General features: G+C 40.0%; 1 protein-coding gene across 2 annotated transcripts in view; it reads left to right on the plus strand.

Annotated features, from left to right (window-relative positions):
- PRKACB (protein kinase cAMP-activated catalytic subunit beta) overlaps positions 1 to 17,056 on the plus strand; it is an 80,960-nt gene that overhangs the window by 2,130 nt on the left and 61,774 nt on the right. Inside the window, exons 2-3 of one of the 2 annotated variants that reach the window (XM_074546040.1) lie at positions 4,066 to 4,206; positions 6,284 to 6,525. In XM_074546040.1, coding sequence (XP_074402141.1) covers position 6,525 — 1 coding nt within the window. In that variant the 5' untranslated portion in view covers positions 4,066 to 4,206; positions 6,284 to 6,524. Of the gene's footprint in view, positions 1 to 4,065; positions 4,207 to 6,283; positions 6,526 to 12,570; positions 13,271 to 17,056 lie in introns of those variants that run through there. The other variant, XM_074546038.1, reaches the window with a different exon arrangement.

Here is a 17,056-nt window from a genome sequence, read left to right on the forward strand (position 1 = left end):
AAGGACATTGGAGCTTGGGAACAGCAGCAAACCACAAAGGACTTTGTGATGAGAGCATGCCCAGCTGTTGCTTTATGATTCACAGGCAAACCTGAAGTTTGGGATAGAGTTGTGGCCTGCTCGGCTCCTGGGAGGATTTTAGGATAAGCCTCCCCTTCCAGGTGCAGCTAGTGCTTCCTCTTTTCAGAGAGCTGGTACCAATGGTGCTGTTCTCAGCTGGGAACACATCTTCCCAGCAAAGGCCAGAGCCTCACAGCAGAAACACTTTTCTCCTCTCCATTCCTGGGAGGCAGGAGGCATTAATCTCTTCCTGAATGTGCTTTTAGTTGTTGTTTCCCAGAAGCAGATCAGATTTACTCTTTTTAATGCGATCTGCATTCTGAATCACTCTGAGAGTAAATGGTACTCGCTACCTCCATGCTGAAACATTAGAGCTTACAAAATGTAGTAAGGAACCAAAGCAAGGTATTAAATACACAGATGCTTAATTAGGAGCATTAGATAGAGTTATATTTTTAATATTGAGCTAGTTTAAATATTGTATATTGATGCACTTGAGAACAGATGTGCCTAGATAATTATTGTAAATAGAAATAGTAATAAAAAAATACCTTTTACATAGCATGAAGATTATCTTATGAATTTCATAAATGAACAAACGGGAAAGACAGAAAAACAGATCAAGAAGAAAGTGTTTTCTCAGAAATGTACGTATTTGTAAGAATTTTCTTAGATTTTTCCAATTTTTCCATACAGAAGTTCTGGATTCCTTCATGAATTTTAATTGTTACAGTTGAAAAATGGTGAGGGCAATCTGATCAGTTCTGTCTTCAAGAGAAAGAATTATTATTTACTTGAACACAGTTCCTATTTCACCCTTCCTGTTACTACAAACATATTCGCTGAATAATTATGAGCACTGTACTGATGTATATAATCCATCTCCAAGTCAGTAAATACAATGTCCTCAAATTACAAAGAGGATAATTAAATTCTCTAAAGAACACTGGTATTTGAACAAAGTCACAAAATAGACTTGGAAATGCAGACCTGTTTCTCCTGCTCACTCCACTGCCAGCTTACAGAGCTGCAGTAGAATGCACAGTCTGGTGTGGATCAGAAAACTTGAAGTTGCATTTTACCCCTTCTGCTGAAACAGGCTCTATCCTTGTGCAACTGTTAGTACTCACAAATGCCAAAAAGATCTTCAAAATATTAAATGGGACAATCCTGAAGTTCAGAAGCTTTGAAACTGAATCAGCATATAGATTTGTAATAGGAATAATATCTATTTTTATTAGCTAATAGCTATATGTGTTTTCTTCTGTTTGCACAACACTCATCTTAGAATATATTTACTGAGTAGATGATTACACTTTTCTAAACAGGTGCATTTTCCCACTTGCTATAAAGCCGTGTCCAAACACAATCTGTGCTGTCATAAACCATCCATTTCCTAGCATCAGCCTAGAAAACATTACCAATGAAGAAGCAAGGTTCAGCTCAACTTCCATCCCTATACTTTATATTCCCTTGGGATTCTTGCTACAATACTTCTCAGGCCATACATAATTTTTGCTTCAAAAAGCAACACCCATTTCTTTTATAAGCCATCTGCTCAGCATGTTAGCAAAATCCATGCACCAGCTTCCCAGCAGCACCAACACCTGCTAACAGGGGATGGTGTTTCAGGCAGATATTGCCAGCCTGTCACAGCTTCTTATCTCCTCTCCCTCTAATCTTCAGAGCACTGTCTGGGATTATCTCCTGGAAATCAAATGCCCAGCAAGATGGCTTGTTACTTTTTTATGTATCAGCAAATATGCACTTGATTGAGTTCATTAGTGCTGTAAACATCTTTTATTGTAGAGATCAATGTGAATTTACAAGCTGTAGCAGTATGATATTGACATAATGTAGCATTTCATATACTATAACTTTTTATAGTCCTCAACACTCCAAACATGCTCTGGGTGAAACTCAGTACTAATGTAAGCAGATACCACAACACCAAGGCTATCCACAGACTACAGCCAATTATCCTCAAGCTTAATGAGGCTCCTTTGGTTCAGAAATGATTTTAAACAGCTTTAAGATAGGAACACTTCTATTTTTAGCCACACAAAATATCATTTTGGAGCATCTGTATCTGTTTAGTAATCAAAACTTGGAGGTTCTTTTTCAAATATCTTGAAGTTTCCATCTGCTGTTTGCCTCTGTTTAAGAAAGGAATTTCAGCAGTTGGAGAAACATTTCCTTTTGTTAAGCAGCTATAGAGAAAAAAAATTATTCTCCTGTATGAAGGCTGTAAGATGAAATGAAGCATAAATTGAAGGAAAATGGAAACATATATCTATTGGTCAACTAAGTTACTATGGTCATCCAGGAAATAAAACCAGTTTTTGTAAATATTCACAAAATGGGGCAAGTTCATATAATGTTACTAAATACTTAAGCTATTGCTGGCATGTAGGCCCAAGTAGAAAGAGGGGTGTGAGCTGCTCCTCCTTTGCAGTTGGACACAGTAATGAAATCATTATTTTAAGCAATATGGTCAAATATGAGGAAAGTGGGCATGAGACTTCCACCCCAGCAAAGCTGTGCTTTTTGCATGCATGTCCATTCACAGTGTAAAAGTTCTCAGTATCTGTTCAATCCATGCCTTACCAGATATAAGTGGAAATTCCTCTATATCGGGTTGTTGACAAAATCTGAATTGATTGGCTCATTACTTTAATGTAACAGCTAACAAATATTAAACCATCTATTTATAATTTTTAATGGCAAAACATATTGCAAATGGTAACTTTTTCACCATTATTTGAATTTCACTAGTACTTTTAATGCTTTCTAAAATGAAAATTAAAAAAAAAATTTAAAATAATGTAATCAAAAAAAGTCATATCAAAAAAGGTAAGTGGAGTTGTCACTTTTGTATAGTCCAAGTACTCTTTCTCATATTCTTCTTTCATTATGTATAAATATTTAAACAGTATATATTTATGTCACAACAGAAAGCAATATAGAAAACAAGAAAAAACCTGCTGCCAGAAAACATGTTTATTTTTTCCATATATCACAAATTAAAACAGACTATAAGAGCATGAACAGTTCAAAAAGAAACGTGCAAAAAAGTCTGTGAAAAAATCTATGTCTGCTAATATAGGTAAGGCTACCCTGGACTGTCTGTCCCCAGATGACCTCACTTTTCCTCAAGGTCCCCAGCTTTCTGAAGACCACACGTTGTTTCACTGATGTTTACAGGGGTTGTCTAGGCAACCAGATAAAACAGAGATGTAAAGGGGCCTGCCCTGTCTGTGCTGTGGGCTCCAAACTCACATCAAGGAAAGGAGCCCTGCCTGTAAAGAAACACAGCCTGGGGCAGGAGAATCTTCCAGATTTTAGCCAATCCTTTCCTACAACTGCTTGCTGTAGCAAAGAAACAAAAGACTATTACAATTAGACTTACATAGACCTGGTGAGTTTTGATTCAGAATATGGATTGTAATTTTTTTACTATTATAGATAATATTAACATAATGTGCATTTCCTTATGATCTCATTGGATTTTTATGTCCAAGAAGTGACAGTGACAACATTATTGAATGACTATGATTAATTATTTCAATTATGGTAGAAAACAGAGACCCCATTCAAAATTAGTTCCCCATTGTGATGCAGCTGTACAAACATATATTAAAAGACTGTGTCTGGACCAGAAGTCTGCAAACTACTGCACTCAGAGTCATCAGGGAAAAGACAGCAGCGCACATGGAACACACACAGGCAGGGATGAACCTGGACAGTGTGTGTATTGCCAAGATTGTAACAAAATCACAGTTTCTCCTAATTAAAGCAAACTTTTTCTCTCCAAATGAGATAGGCTACCATCTCCTATTATCTTTCTAAAAAGACTATGTTGCATATTTTCCTGGTGCATGAGGCAAGTTCTCCAATTCTTCCATAATTATTTTATCTATTGTCTCCTGCACATGTATGTGCTCCAGCTGTCCTGCCTTCATTTTCTTCTCTCCACCATTTCAAACACTCTCTTCTGTCCTGCAGCCCAGCCTTTCTCTTCCCTCCTTCCTTGAAATCCCAGCTGCCATAGAAATCCTTCTCTCCAACATACTGGAACTCTCAGAAGCCTTTTACTTCTAACTGTATAACCCTAAAATTTGTGGATGAAAAAGCCCTCTCTAACTGGTAAGTATTGATATTGATTGTGTTATTAATATTTGCATGTTAAAGGATTCATATACAAACCATTTAGCTCCCCCTTCAAACAGACAATAAATTGAAAAAAATATTCCTTCCTTGTCATCCAGAGGGAAAATGAACTTTAAACCTGGATTTAACACTTCTAAGAAATTATAGGAATCAGTTATTTACCCAAGGACCATTTCTAACATGTCTTTTGTGCCTATTCAATATACTGTCCTGTGCTAACTTTGAGGAATGGATATGGCCAATTATACTCTTGTCTTTTCACTAAATTGATGCAATGTTATTGCAGAAATGAAAAAGAGGATGCAATCCTTGAGATAGCTTATGAAGAGCAACAGGCACAAAACTAGAAAACACAGCCAGGCCCAGTGTTGCAGGTAACATCCTGATGTCACTGATGGCAAAACTTCATTTGAGTATGAAGAAATCAAGATTTCATTTGAGACTTTAGAAAAATAGTTTCTCATCAGTAATGGCTTCTATGGCCTTTGCTCCTGCTTGTGTTTGCCCAGGGGATCAGAAATCTAGTTTGTCTTCTCAGTAATGATGAGGAAAGGTCCTGACTGGTTTAAACATATCTTCATTTTTGTTCAACATTGTCAGAAAAAAATTAAGATATAAGGTACCAAATATTTGTGGTAGGAGGTGAGGGATGCAAAATACCACCAGACTGTGCTGCTGAATTCCATTGATTTTGTGAACTCTTACAAAATAACAGTTCTGGTAGGAAATCTGCAGTACAGTGAAGGGAAAGACCAAGTAAATGGAATAGAGTGGCAAACAATATTTGGCAAAAATAGAGGCCAAAAAGGATAGGAAAGAAGGAAAAGCAGAGTGTGAAAATAGAGGCATATAAAGTCTTTGGAGGATAGAAAAGAACATTTTTTGGGAGGAATGGAAATATAATTTATTTTAGCAGTATAAAAAAAAATTTAAACTAGGAGGGACAAAAAATATCTGATTAAATCAAACTAACTTTTACTGTGATAAAGTAGATGGAAGGGAAGATTTCTGAGGAGAAATATCAAAGGGAAGCTTTGATATCTAGCTACTTCAAATGATGTACAAATATAATACCATCACCTCTGAGTTAAAATGTTGCACCTGAGCATAAGAAATAAATGCAAATGTTATCCCCAAGACAGATTTCTATACATCCTCTGTTAGAGACCTTGATTGATTCATTTTACCTGAAGTTATTTGAAAGGAACTACAGCATTGGAAATGAGAAATGCTTGAGGATCATCATTTTTATATATAGACATTTATTGGCTAATATATTACTTGGGGATGCATCTGCTCTTTGCAAAAAAGAATGGAGTTCTTTCTTGTAAATGTGATGGTTAAAATCATAATACTTAATACCAATTTAAAAGCCCTGTCTGTCACATTCATGTGCAAAAACTGTACTGCACATGGTTACCATCTTTTAAAATGAATTTGAAAAATAAAAGCTTCACTGGAAGCATTACATTTATTTCAACTATTATTAGAAAATTACCTCTATATTTCAGATGTGAAACTGAGTTTAGAGAAAATTGGCTTGGGCTAAGTGCAAATTGAAGTCAAAGTTCTCTGTTTCATGAGATTAAAACAATGCTTGAAAACACTCAACTTCTCTTTCTTGGTGAATCAGCCATACATCTATCAAATATACAGAACATCTACTGATATCAAAGTATAGTCTGACAATGGCTTCTCAGGCTCTAGAGATGAGGGGAAAAAAGTTTTACATTGATATTTGCATTACAACCACTTGAAATAACCACTTCTTCTTTGTGCTAATGAGAATTAATAAGTTCTTGGCATGCACTGTAGATATTTCTCCTTTTAGCTTTGTGAGTCAAAGACAAACAAAAAGAAATCCAAAAATAGTAAATAAAGTTTTAATCCAGTTTTGGCTGCTTTTTTTTTATATGGAAAGTGGCTAAATTTGACTCTTTTTTTCTTGCATGGATTTTTTTTCAATAGATTCACCCCTATGAATATTATATTATTATTGTTTTTGTTTATTATTTCTCCTAATGAAATGCTACTGGTCTAAATATTCTTTTAGCAGTTTAGCTTCCTGACTTGTTAGTGTAAGGAAAAGACACTGCAGGCACCTGACTGAAGAACATCTGCTGAAACCCTATGAGCCTGGAATGACCACTCATTCATGGCACTAGCAATATAAAAAAATATTAAACAAAAAAAAAGACACTGAGAAGAAATTAAAGCATTTAAAGGCTCAAACCTGGAAATAGCAGAAACTACTGGGAAAGAAGGCAAGAACACTTCAGTGTACATCTGGAAACAGTAAGTGTTATTTAAAAGCAAGTCTATCAGAAGGAGGTTTTCCTTCTGAAAATAGCAAGTGCTGATGCATTTGGCATATTTAACACTTCTCAGCAATCTAAGAAAAGAAGGATATTCATGAAGCTGGTACAAAAAATGAGAAGTATTGCATTCTAAATAAAAATGAAGCATATTAAAGTTATATGCTTTGGTCCTGAATGTTTAGAAGTGTATTTTACTTTATAATATTAGGATGACAAGATTATGAGATTATATTTACTATATAAGAATGGGGTGCTAGAAGTGTATGATAAATTGTGGCATTACCTTGCATAGGGTAAGATCTATTGAAGATTTTTAGATTTAAAAAAAAAAATGTAAAGCCTTTCCAACTTTAAAGAGCCACTGGTTTTCAACAGAAAGTGGAGCAAATAATACAGAAATAGACTCCTGGGAGAAGCAGGCGCCAGCTGAGGCAATTTAGAATCTGCCAAGAAACTAGTACTTGAATATTCAAGTGTTGGACTGGACTGTACTTTGGAACCTTAGATATTACCAAGAGCTGAAAATACCATAAGACAGAGATATCAGAGGCAGAAAAACACCCTGAGCTGGAATTCCTGAGCAAGGAATAACAACACAAATAAAGCAGATGGAAGACTCTGAACATTAAGCAAAACCTTGTATTTGTCTTCCAGGTGCAAGGGGTCTGAAGCATGAAGAAACTGCATGTTGCTACCTTGGGTGATTGTTTTCTGTAAAATAAAAACACTTGCAGCAAAAGGTTATGTGTGCAGAAGAAATAACAAACATAAGAGCAAATGGGACATATTACCTTCATTAGGCATATATGCACAGCTCCTAGTCTTTCTAGGAACTGTGTTGTAACTCTGAGATAAAAACAGCAAGTTGTAGAAATATAAAGGGGTAAAAATACAGGTTTATGAAAGTGATTTTTTCCTATTTAAAATGTGCTTCTAGAAATTAAAAAAAAAAATGCAGGAAAACCATCTTGGACAGTTTTCCTATTTTTAGATGGCGCTACTGAAGATATTACAGCAGAAAAGATGATTATGCATTAAGAACTTTTCCAGCTAGACTTTTTTAACCAATACAGTAATATGTGACAGAGAGACACAATTTATAGGACATACATTTGAGCAGAATACAGTGAAGCCTAGATTTAGATGTGAGACTACTAGTTCCTCATCATTCCTCACTTATTGGGTGCAGAGTATGTAGGAAAGCTTGCTAAATTGTTTGAACTTTCCCAGCTAGAATTAAAATGACCTTCAGGTAACCTAGCATATTTCACTTCCAAAGTGAGTTAGGCTAAACTGAATTAAGGTCATTTTTAATTCTGAGGAAAAATAGATACTGAGGCATTTAATATAGCTTAGTCTACTTTAAATTAACAGTTGTAATTAACTTAGAGATCTCTGTAGAAAAGACCTAAAAAGATGAATTAAAAACACCACTGTTTTTGTTTTTTGTTTTTAATCTTCTCAGTTCTGTAGAAGGTGATTCAGAGTCTTAATATACAGTAAAAACAAACAGTATAATATTGATCACCTCTCAATTATGGTAAACTTAAGAAATTAAGGATGCTATCCTAAAAGTGGCTTACTATATAGTTTTTTAAACAGCTTTGCATTTTTTAATAACTTTGACTACACAAGCAGTATTTCTATTCAAATCTGTGGGAGTAAACTAGAATCAAATATCAGACAAGTGTACCATCAGCTCTGACTTTTGTTTCATTCTTGCTATAGTTCATGTGCAGCAGTAAAAATATGTTGCTAAACTACTAAAAATACAAGAAAAAAAGTGATTTTTTTTTTGTTTACCTTCCCCTACTCAATATGTACATAATCAACTTATATGGAATAATTTGCAGAACAATTATAAGCAACTGAAAAAAAGTGCTGCTTGGCTGATAGCAAGAGACTACACCCACTGCCAAATGATCATAAGAGATAAAGGCCAAGAACTGAGAAGCTGGACTTGCCCATTAAGGCAGTCTGTAGCCTATCTCTCAAAAAAACATGTCTGTTCTGCAGGACATTGACCTCAACACAGCACCTGTCACCTCCTGTGGTGAATTATTATGTAGCCAATATCCATAGAAAATTTGATCAAATACTCTCTTCTAGGGGGTAATACTGACAGCAAAAGCATAGAACCTTTTTTGTTAAATTAGGTCTAAAACATAAAAAAAACCCCTCACCTTGCAGCTTTATGGCTCTTGAGAGGCTTGGGGTGAACCAAAATCAGTAAGGGAATATATAAACTCTTTTCTTCTGTTTACATGGGGGGTTTTTGACCAGTGGCTATCTTGGGAATTATTTGAGAAACATCTAATGCCAAGAAAGAAAGGGTGGCAGTGGTGAAGTATTAGCTGCTGGTGTAAACTTCCTTTGGAGCTTTTTGCTTTAAGTCTACCTAGTCACTCTGAAGGAAGCCCAAGTTGCCCTTAGTTAAGACTCCTTCCAAAATAAATGTCCCGCAAAATTGTAACATCCATGGTGTGACAAACACCTTCCTGAGGCTCCAGATTCCTTTTGGATTCACAGTTGAAAAGCATCAAAGAACATTTTTCAGGACATCTGAAATTGTAAGAGCAAGTTCTTGGCCAAGTTGCTTTAGTTTCATAGTGGATTCAGGGCCTTGCAATCTCAGATATTGTAGAAAAATGATGTAAGTCCTTTCACTTCTCTCTGAGTGGGTGGGTCCTCAACTGGAATGAATTTGGCATCAGTGGATTAAGCCTTCCCTGCAGAAGGATGGAGTTTATTGCTGTCTGTATAGCTAGTACAGGGAGCAGGGGAAATTGCTGTACTCCTGCTTTCATCCTTTCCCTTAGCACATCTACATGACATAATTGATGTATTCTTGGCAGGTCTGAAATTATGCTGCAGTGATGAATATTCCTGTTTCTGGGTCAGAAGCTGTAAAATTTGGAAAATATCTTCCATATTCACAAAGAAATACATATGCTTCTTGGCACGTTAGCAACCTGCTAGAAAAGCATCCCACACTGGCAGAACAGGGGTTAGCTGAGAGCAGGAAATGTGCCAGTAGCCTGGAACAACCCAAAAGGAAAACAAGGAGTTAAATGCCAAATATATCATTCTGTTTAGGAGAGAGAAGGAGGCTGCCAGAGGTATTCAAAGATGCAGGAATGTGGGATTTTGGGAAAAGCAGTCTAATTTGGTATTCAAAGCCCGAAGTTTACAGGCACTGCTGCAGTTGTGAGGCAGGCTGGCCACAGAAAGAGAACCCCAGCTAAGGCAGGTACATGGTCACAGCTCAAGCAGAGCCTAAACCCTCAGGCTAAGGATGAGCAGTATGGATGGGCTGAACCATCAATCTGTCTATGCCAACCCCTTGCAATGCAGACACACCTCAAATTTGGGAGAAGAAAATGAAGATGTGTAATGATTTAAATTTAGTGACTTGTTTCAAATGTGTATTGAAAACAACTGCTGTAGTTGCTACAGAAATGCCACTATCTTATCTAGGAATCAGAATGGTTATGAAGTGAAAGGATATGTGGCTCCAGAAGTAATTACCAGGTGATCAGATGATTTCTACTAAAAACACCTGAGAGTCTTTAATCTAGAAGAAATTTATCCTTTTTGACCTGAAATTACCTTCTCATTTTTAGTTCTAAGTCTGTGTAGGGAAAAATATGTGAGTTTCATGAGGGAGCTATACATCTGATACAGAGCTTTAGGCTTTATCAGAGTGAAGGATTGGTCTTGCTAGGATATTCCTAGCTGATAGTTCCCAAGAAATATGTTAAAAAATGGATGAAAACCTGCTGAGAGTCACTGAAACAACGTCATCAAATCCATACTGCTAAAACTGCTGAGTTGACTTTCTTAGAGTATATTTTTTAAAATCTCATATAGATCAGCAAAACAAATGAAATTTGAATTTTCAGATTGGGCCTTTAGTGAAATATATTAACATACACAAACAGAACATTTTTCATATTTGCATTACTTTATTTTTTAACCAATTGTGTTGACAGAAAGAAGGCAAACTACTTGTAAATAAGCAGCGATATGAGGTATTTCAGCATAAAAGGATTTTATATAAGAAAATTAAGGAAACTAAAGATTAGGACTGGAATAAGAGTCTGAATGCTTATTGTATACACATAATATCTATAATCATTGGTATGTTTTGCAATTAATCAATGGTTATTAACTTGTTAATACAGCATAAGATGTGTGAGTAGTGTGAACGTGAATACAAACATCCATCCCTCTTTATTTTTGTTATCTTTGCCTACACATGTAATGCTAGAACCATGGATATGGTTAATTTAATATTTCATAGCACTGTTGAATTATACTTGTTACGTTTCTGTTAAAGAGAGCATTTGGGTAAAAACATTTATGCAAATCCCTCAGTTCTGCATGTGCATTAAGAGCATGTGGTTATTTGAGAACCAGTGTCATTGCATACACACACATATGTATATATGGTCTGGACATGGTATATGTAGGATTTTGCTGGAGTACATGCAATGACCTGCTGATCCTTGTCCACCAAGACCCAAAGGGCAGTAATGTCTATTGGACCTTGGTGGATTCCCACATATGCAGCCTTTGCAGCACAATTTGCAGCGAAGGGATGAGCTGTAATGCCAGGAATATGCTAAAGATGCTGCAGCAAACCTCATTTGTTAGCGATGCCACTGCTGTCTTCTCAAGGATATCAAAATGCCTGTCAGCACCTGGATGAAAATCAGCTGACTCAGACTCAATCTGGCCAAAAGGAAAATTATGGTGGCTGAAGCAAAGAAAACATTTAAAACTGGGATAAGATCTTTACCTGAGATATAATTTTCAGATATTTGTTTAAATACTACAGCACCTCAGAGTTCTATTTTTTGTCATTGTATGAATGATCGAGAGGACAGATGACAAAAGTACCTTCTCCTTTTCCCGTGCTTAAGTTCTCCTTCTGTTGCTTATCCAGCCATTGCAATCTACATGCCATTCCTCAGCAAAGTGAATTACTGATAACTTACTGAACCTCTTTTTAACTGCATAAAGAATATTTGGCAAAACGAGACAGCCCTCTGCAATAGTAGCTGCTTCACTGCCCTTAATGGTTTGCAGGTTATTTCCTCATGATGTTTGAGTCTTGTTTCTATCTTTAAAGCAAGAGACCTGGCTTCCTCAGAGGCAGCTTCTTTAATCATAGAAACACAGGTACTACTCCCCTGAAGTAAGCAGTATAATACATATCAGGATAATGCAAGGGAAAAGCTGAAGAAAATCAGCAGAAAGTCCCTTAAACCAATAAGTTCATTGATCAAACCTCAAGTTACAAAACATCAAGATAATTCAGGTAAGTGTTCCCAAAACTTTGCAGCCATATAACCCAGGCAGCTTGTACAACTGTCAAGGCAGACCACACACCAGCTAGATCTGCCCAATGCTCCCATACACAGTATCCACTGCACAGACCTAGGAAACTGGGAATTTCCTAGAAGTATCTACTTTAATGTACATTAGTGTATGTGTATAAATCCTGTTTTGTAGTAAGGTAATTCAGTATTAGGCTGTGATAGCATGTGCTTTACCAGCAGGTAGCCCACAGTGCTGGGAGAGGATTTTGATAACCCCAGAGAAGGATGGTAGCCAGAACAATTCCTGCAGCCTTGGGGAAAGAATGCTGCCAGGAGAGGCTGGGTATCACATACATTGTCCTGGCAGAATATATGCAGTTTGTGATCTGTAAGATTAGCACTTCTGCTCTCCACTCTCTCCACTTTAAAGCATGTAAAATAGAGCCTTTTTTTCATAAGCATTTCCTTCCAGAGCTAAAACACTCAAAGTGTTTCACATGATAAATATATAAAGAGAGCTATCATCAACTTGAAAGTCACAATACCGCTTGAAAATGTGTAGCTGTAGCTATTTATGATGGGTGGCAGCAAAAGGGGGGGAGGAAAAAAAAAAAAACTCTTTTCTGGCAGCCCGCTTACTTTCTGCGTTTTTTTTTTTTCTATAGTCTGGTGAGCCGTGTAAAAACAGTCACTGAACAGGCGGCAAGTGCGAGTTTCCTCCCGTCGGCCGCCGGGGTGCAGGCCCGGCCGGGTGTCCTGGGGGATGCTCAGGGCCGCGGGGCGGGCGCAGCCGCAGGGCCGCGGCCCGCGCGGCCTCCCGGGGTCACCTTGGGCTGAGCGGCCTCGCCCCCGCTTCGGCCGCGGCCCCGCGGGCGGGCCGGGCCGGGCCTGCCCTGCGGCAGCGGGGGCGCTCGGGGGCCGCCGCCCGCCAGCCCGGAGGTGCGGAGGGTGCCGAGACCCCGCGGGTGACGGCCGCGGGCACCCGCCGCCCCCGCCCCCCTGAGCCGCTGCCGGGCGGGGGGCGCCGCCCGGGGCTCCCCCAGTCCCTGCCCCGGGCCAGCCCCCGCCCGAGGCGGCGGCAGCGGCCCGGCCGTGGTCGGCTGCGCCCCCGCGGGCGGCGCAGCGGGAGGAGGCACCGCCCCGGCCGTCATTTCCGCCGAGTGCGGGGCGGGGGAGGGGGCAGAGCGCTCGCCTCCTCCTCCGCGGCGGCCGGAGACACAGAGACCCAGAGCGGGGCCAGGGCAGCTCCGCCGCCGCTGCCGCCGCCGCGCCCGCGGGCCGCGCCGCCCCGCCAGCCGAGCCCGGCCCGGCCCCCGCCCGGCATCCCTCCCGCCCCCCGCCCCGGCCCGGCCATGGGGAACGCAGCCACCGCCAAGAAGGGCAACGAGATCGAGAGCGGTGAGTGAGGGGGACGCGCCGCCGCCGCCTCCGCCCGGCTCCGCTCCCGGAGGAGGGCTCGGGGCCGGGCCTGGCGCGCCCGCCCCGCGTCGCCGCCGCCGCAGGCCCCGCGGCCTCGGGCCGAGCCCTCCGCCCCTACAGGCCCGGCCGCGGCCTGCGCGGCGCCGCGGGGAGTTCGCCCGACCCCGGCCCCGCCGCGGGGCTCAGCGGGCTCTCGGGAAAGCAGCGGGACAAGCCCGCCCGCGGCCGCCGGGCCGAGGCCGCCGCCGGGCCGCTCGTGCGGCTGTCCCGCAGCAGGTGTCCGTCCCCGGTGGAGGAGGAGCCGGCGGCGGGGCCGCGGTGTCGGCGGGCAGGTGTCGGCGCCTCCGCCAGCCTTCATCCTCGCCCCGGCCCGCTCGCTTTCCCCACCCCCGAACACACCCTGCCGGCGGGGGAGGCCTCCCGCCCGCCGCGCTCCGTCTGCGGCGGGAGGGTTTTTATCCCGCTGCGGGGAATGTAGGTCAGAAACTCCCGTGCTCGCCCGGATCGTGCAGCCCCGGTGACCCCGCGACCGTGCCCGCGCCCCGCGGCGCAGCCCCAGCCCCGCGGCGTGTTTACATCGCTCGGGAGCGCGCTGGGAGAGCCCTCGGTACCGCGTTGCTCTCCTGAGCCCTGAGTAAAATGGAAGACAAAAGCATTGATCTGAACTCGTCATGGCAGGGAGCTTTCGGCTGGTGTTTCTGTTCGTTTGTTTGCTTTGTTTTTGTTATTTTGTTGGGTTTTTTTTTCCTCTGAGTATTTCAGCACAACTTTCAACCATATAAAGCCGATTCATTTGTTGGGAAGAAAATCCTATACTTTATTTTTTTTTGCATGTTGACTTATTTCGTTTCTACTGAAAAACTTTGGGTATGTTTGTGATGGATAAGAGTAAAGACAAGATGTAGCGAGCAGGCAGTTGTGCAAGCTCAGTGTTGTGACAACAATACCCTTTGTTACTGGAAAATCCTAGGACATTGAAATGGAAATAACTTTAAACGTCGAAGTTGGGGGGGTTATTGGTTTGGTTATTGGTTTGGGTTTTTTTAGTTGTGGTGGGGGTTTTTTTGTTATTTTGGGATTTTTGTTGTTGTTGTTTTTTAGGGTTTTCTTAGTGTGTGTACTTTTTGTGTATTTACTATTGAGGTCTGGGGTAGAAGCAGGTAACCCGATTTGCATAGGCCGGGTCCTGCCCACACAGCATTCCTCTGGCTTCCCAGGGATCTGCAGTGGGCGCTTCCGGCTGTGAGCAGGGGCTCTGGCTGACCTACCCAGTTCTGATTGTTGGGTTCACCTTGCAGTTCTTCTGTCTTAGCTCACTATTATTGTAGACTTCACAATCCAAATCTGTTACGAGTATTTGACCGTTATTGTTTAGTGGTTTTATTTTTTTACTTGAGTGCATTAATTTTGATGGGAAGTATTTTGGCCTAACTATAAAGATAAGTATGGAGAGGGTGGATTGTTTGAAGTACTTCAGATGACAAAACACCTCATTTTGTACTTCATGGTAACTGTACTGCTATTAGTTTGTGCAATTAAATAACACTACAACACACAGTGTTTACTTTCATTTTAATGATTTCTCATATTATAAAATATATATATCGTAATTTTTTAGGTTGCAGGAGTTTCCTTCAGAACTTCTCTCTCCCTTTGTTAGTGTTTAAAAATGAAATGCTGCTAGAGTCATCAAGCTCAGATGTTTAATTACTCAGTATATTTAGCAGCAAAATTCTGTAATGATACAGCTCCTGTAACTAGGAGAAAAAATTGGTCATCATTGACATACTGCTGGGAAAGACCAGGATTCACTTACCATGGAAGATTGATAAGATATGACTATTATACAACTAATTAATTATTAGAAACAACATTCGGTTTACTATCAGTGAATGTTGATTGTCATCTATTCATATGATACATGGCAACCAAAAACTAAAGAAATATAAAATGAGATGGAGCTTTAATATTTCTGAATTATTTATTTGCATTGTTGAACCAGTTTTCTAGTTTTGCACAGTTTTGCATTAAGTGTCATCAATAGCATGTATTCCAGACTACGGGACACTGAAAATGAAGTTGTTTGAAGGGCCAACGGAAGAATATCCAGCTTAGAATTCTAAAGGTGATGTTATGCCTTGATTCATGTATAGAGCTTATGGAATTGAGTGGATCAAGGGCATGCTAAGGTCCCTGGAAGAACAATGAAGGGTAACACAGCTTCCCCTGATAACTACACTTACTAGTTCATGAAGTGTAATTTGAGACCTCTTGCAGTGTCTGTGGCCAGCACGGTAAATGCTGTTCACCCTGCTATGGCCCTTGCATCCCTCTCATTTATTGTAGCTTTCCATTTATAGTCAAATGTCTTTAGTACTTGTTACTTCACTTAGGCAATGAAGTGGAATAAAACCATGAGTATGTGAACACAAGCAGCAGATGAGAAGAAATGTTTTGGAGTATTTCTGGGCTGAAGTTGCAGGTGAATGAAATCTGAGTGGTGGTGGTTTCTTAGGCTTGGTCACCACAAGAGTGAATGGGGCTTGTGTAGCAGAGAGGACAAGATACATTGTATGCACAGAAGCTGGAAAGGAAATGGACTCTCTTAGGGGGTTATTTCTATGGCTGCTGTTCCACATTCTCCTAAGATGCGTTGGGTTTTGACTTGGAGGACCAAAACTAAAAGTTGCCCTTTGGTAACGAGAAGCATCAGGGTTCTGGCTCCATTTTTAGCTTTGTTTTAGATGTTTTCATGGTTTTCCACAGCAACCTACAAATTCTGAGGGCCTTTTAGAACAGTAATATAAGTGTCTTTCATTTGAAATCTGGAGAGAGACAATTATGAGTTGCCATAAAGTTTACTCTGATTCTTCATCCTAATATTTGTTTCATTATTTTCTTCGTTATTTGTTGGTTTTTTCAGCTGCTCCATTTACAGTAGTTGAGAACTTTTGCAACCTAGAAGTTAAAAATATCAATATGTAGTAAATTTCATTTTTTAGAAAAGGCCAAGTCCTTAACTTGTTGCAATTAATGTGGTAAAATATTAGCTTTATTATTATTCATTATCTTGGAATAATTGGTGGAAGTAGCATGAAACATAACTACAACACATCTGAGGTTTAAAAAAGGTCACATTTCTTTTTAGTTCAGCAAGTGAATCTGTTGCTTTCAAAATCATTGTTAATTTTCAACAAAACAGGAAGGTTTTAACTTTACTAGAACTGCTTTCTAAACTAGAATGTATGTCAGTTCTGCAAAACTATATACTTAAAAAGTTTTGTGTGTGTTTTACTTCAGAGAACACAATAATACAGATATTTTAAAGTAATTATGATGTACAGCTCTGAATTATTTGCCCTGTTAGATATGCAATAGAATATCATACATGATAGCAAGAGGTTTGGCTATAAATTAATAGTAATCCCACTTGTAGTTTTGTTGGGTTATTTTGTTTCCCCCATTGCCCATTCCCCTTCCCCCTCACACACACAGATTCAAGAGTACTTAGGCGTGATGTGGTCTGTTTCTATGTAACCACCAGACTGTCTGAGAGACCAGGTGATTACAATACACTCTTAGGGACTGAAAGATTTCTAAATTTTCTCTTCTTCCAATAGATCTTGATGACATGGGCTTGGCGTCTGCATTTTATTTGCTGGGATTCAGGTGGTCTTTGCTGCTTTTTCTGTGGCAATATGTAGTAGCAAATTGCTCTTAAAATGTACTTTAAAGGGAAAATATACATTATTTTTAAAGCATAAT

The sequence above is a fragment of the Zonotrichia albicollis genome, chromosome 8 (assembly GCF_047830755.1).
Source record: "Zonotrichia albicollis isolate bZonAlb1 chromosome 8, bZonAlb1.hap1, whole genome shotgun sequence".
NCBI classification, from domain to species: domain Eukaryota; kingdom Metazoa; phylum Chordata; class Aves; order Passeriformes; family Passerellidae; genus Zonotrichia; species Zonotrichia albicollis.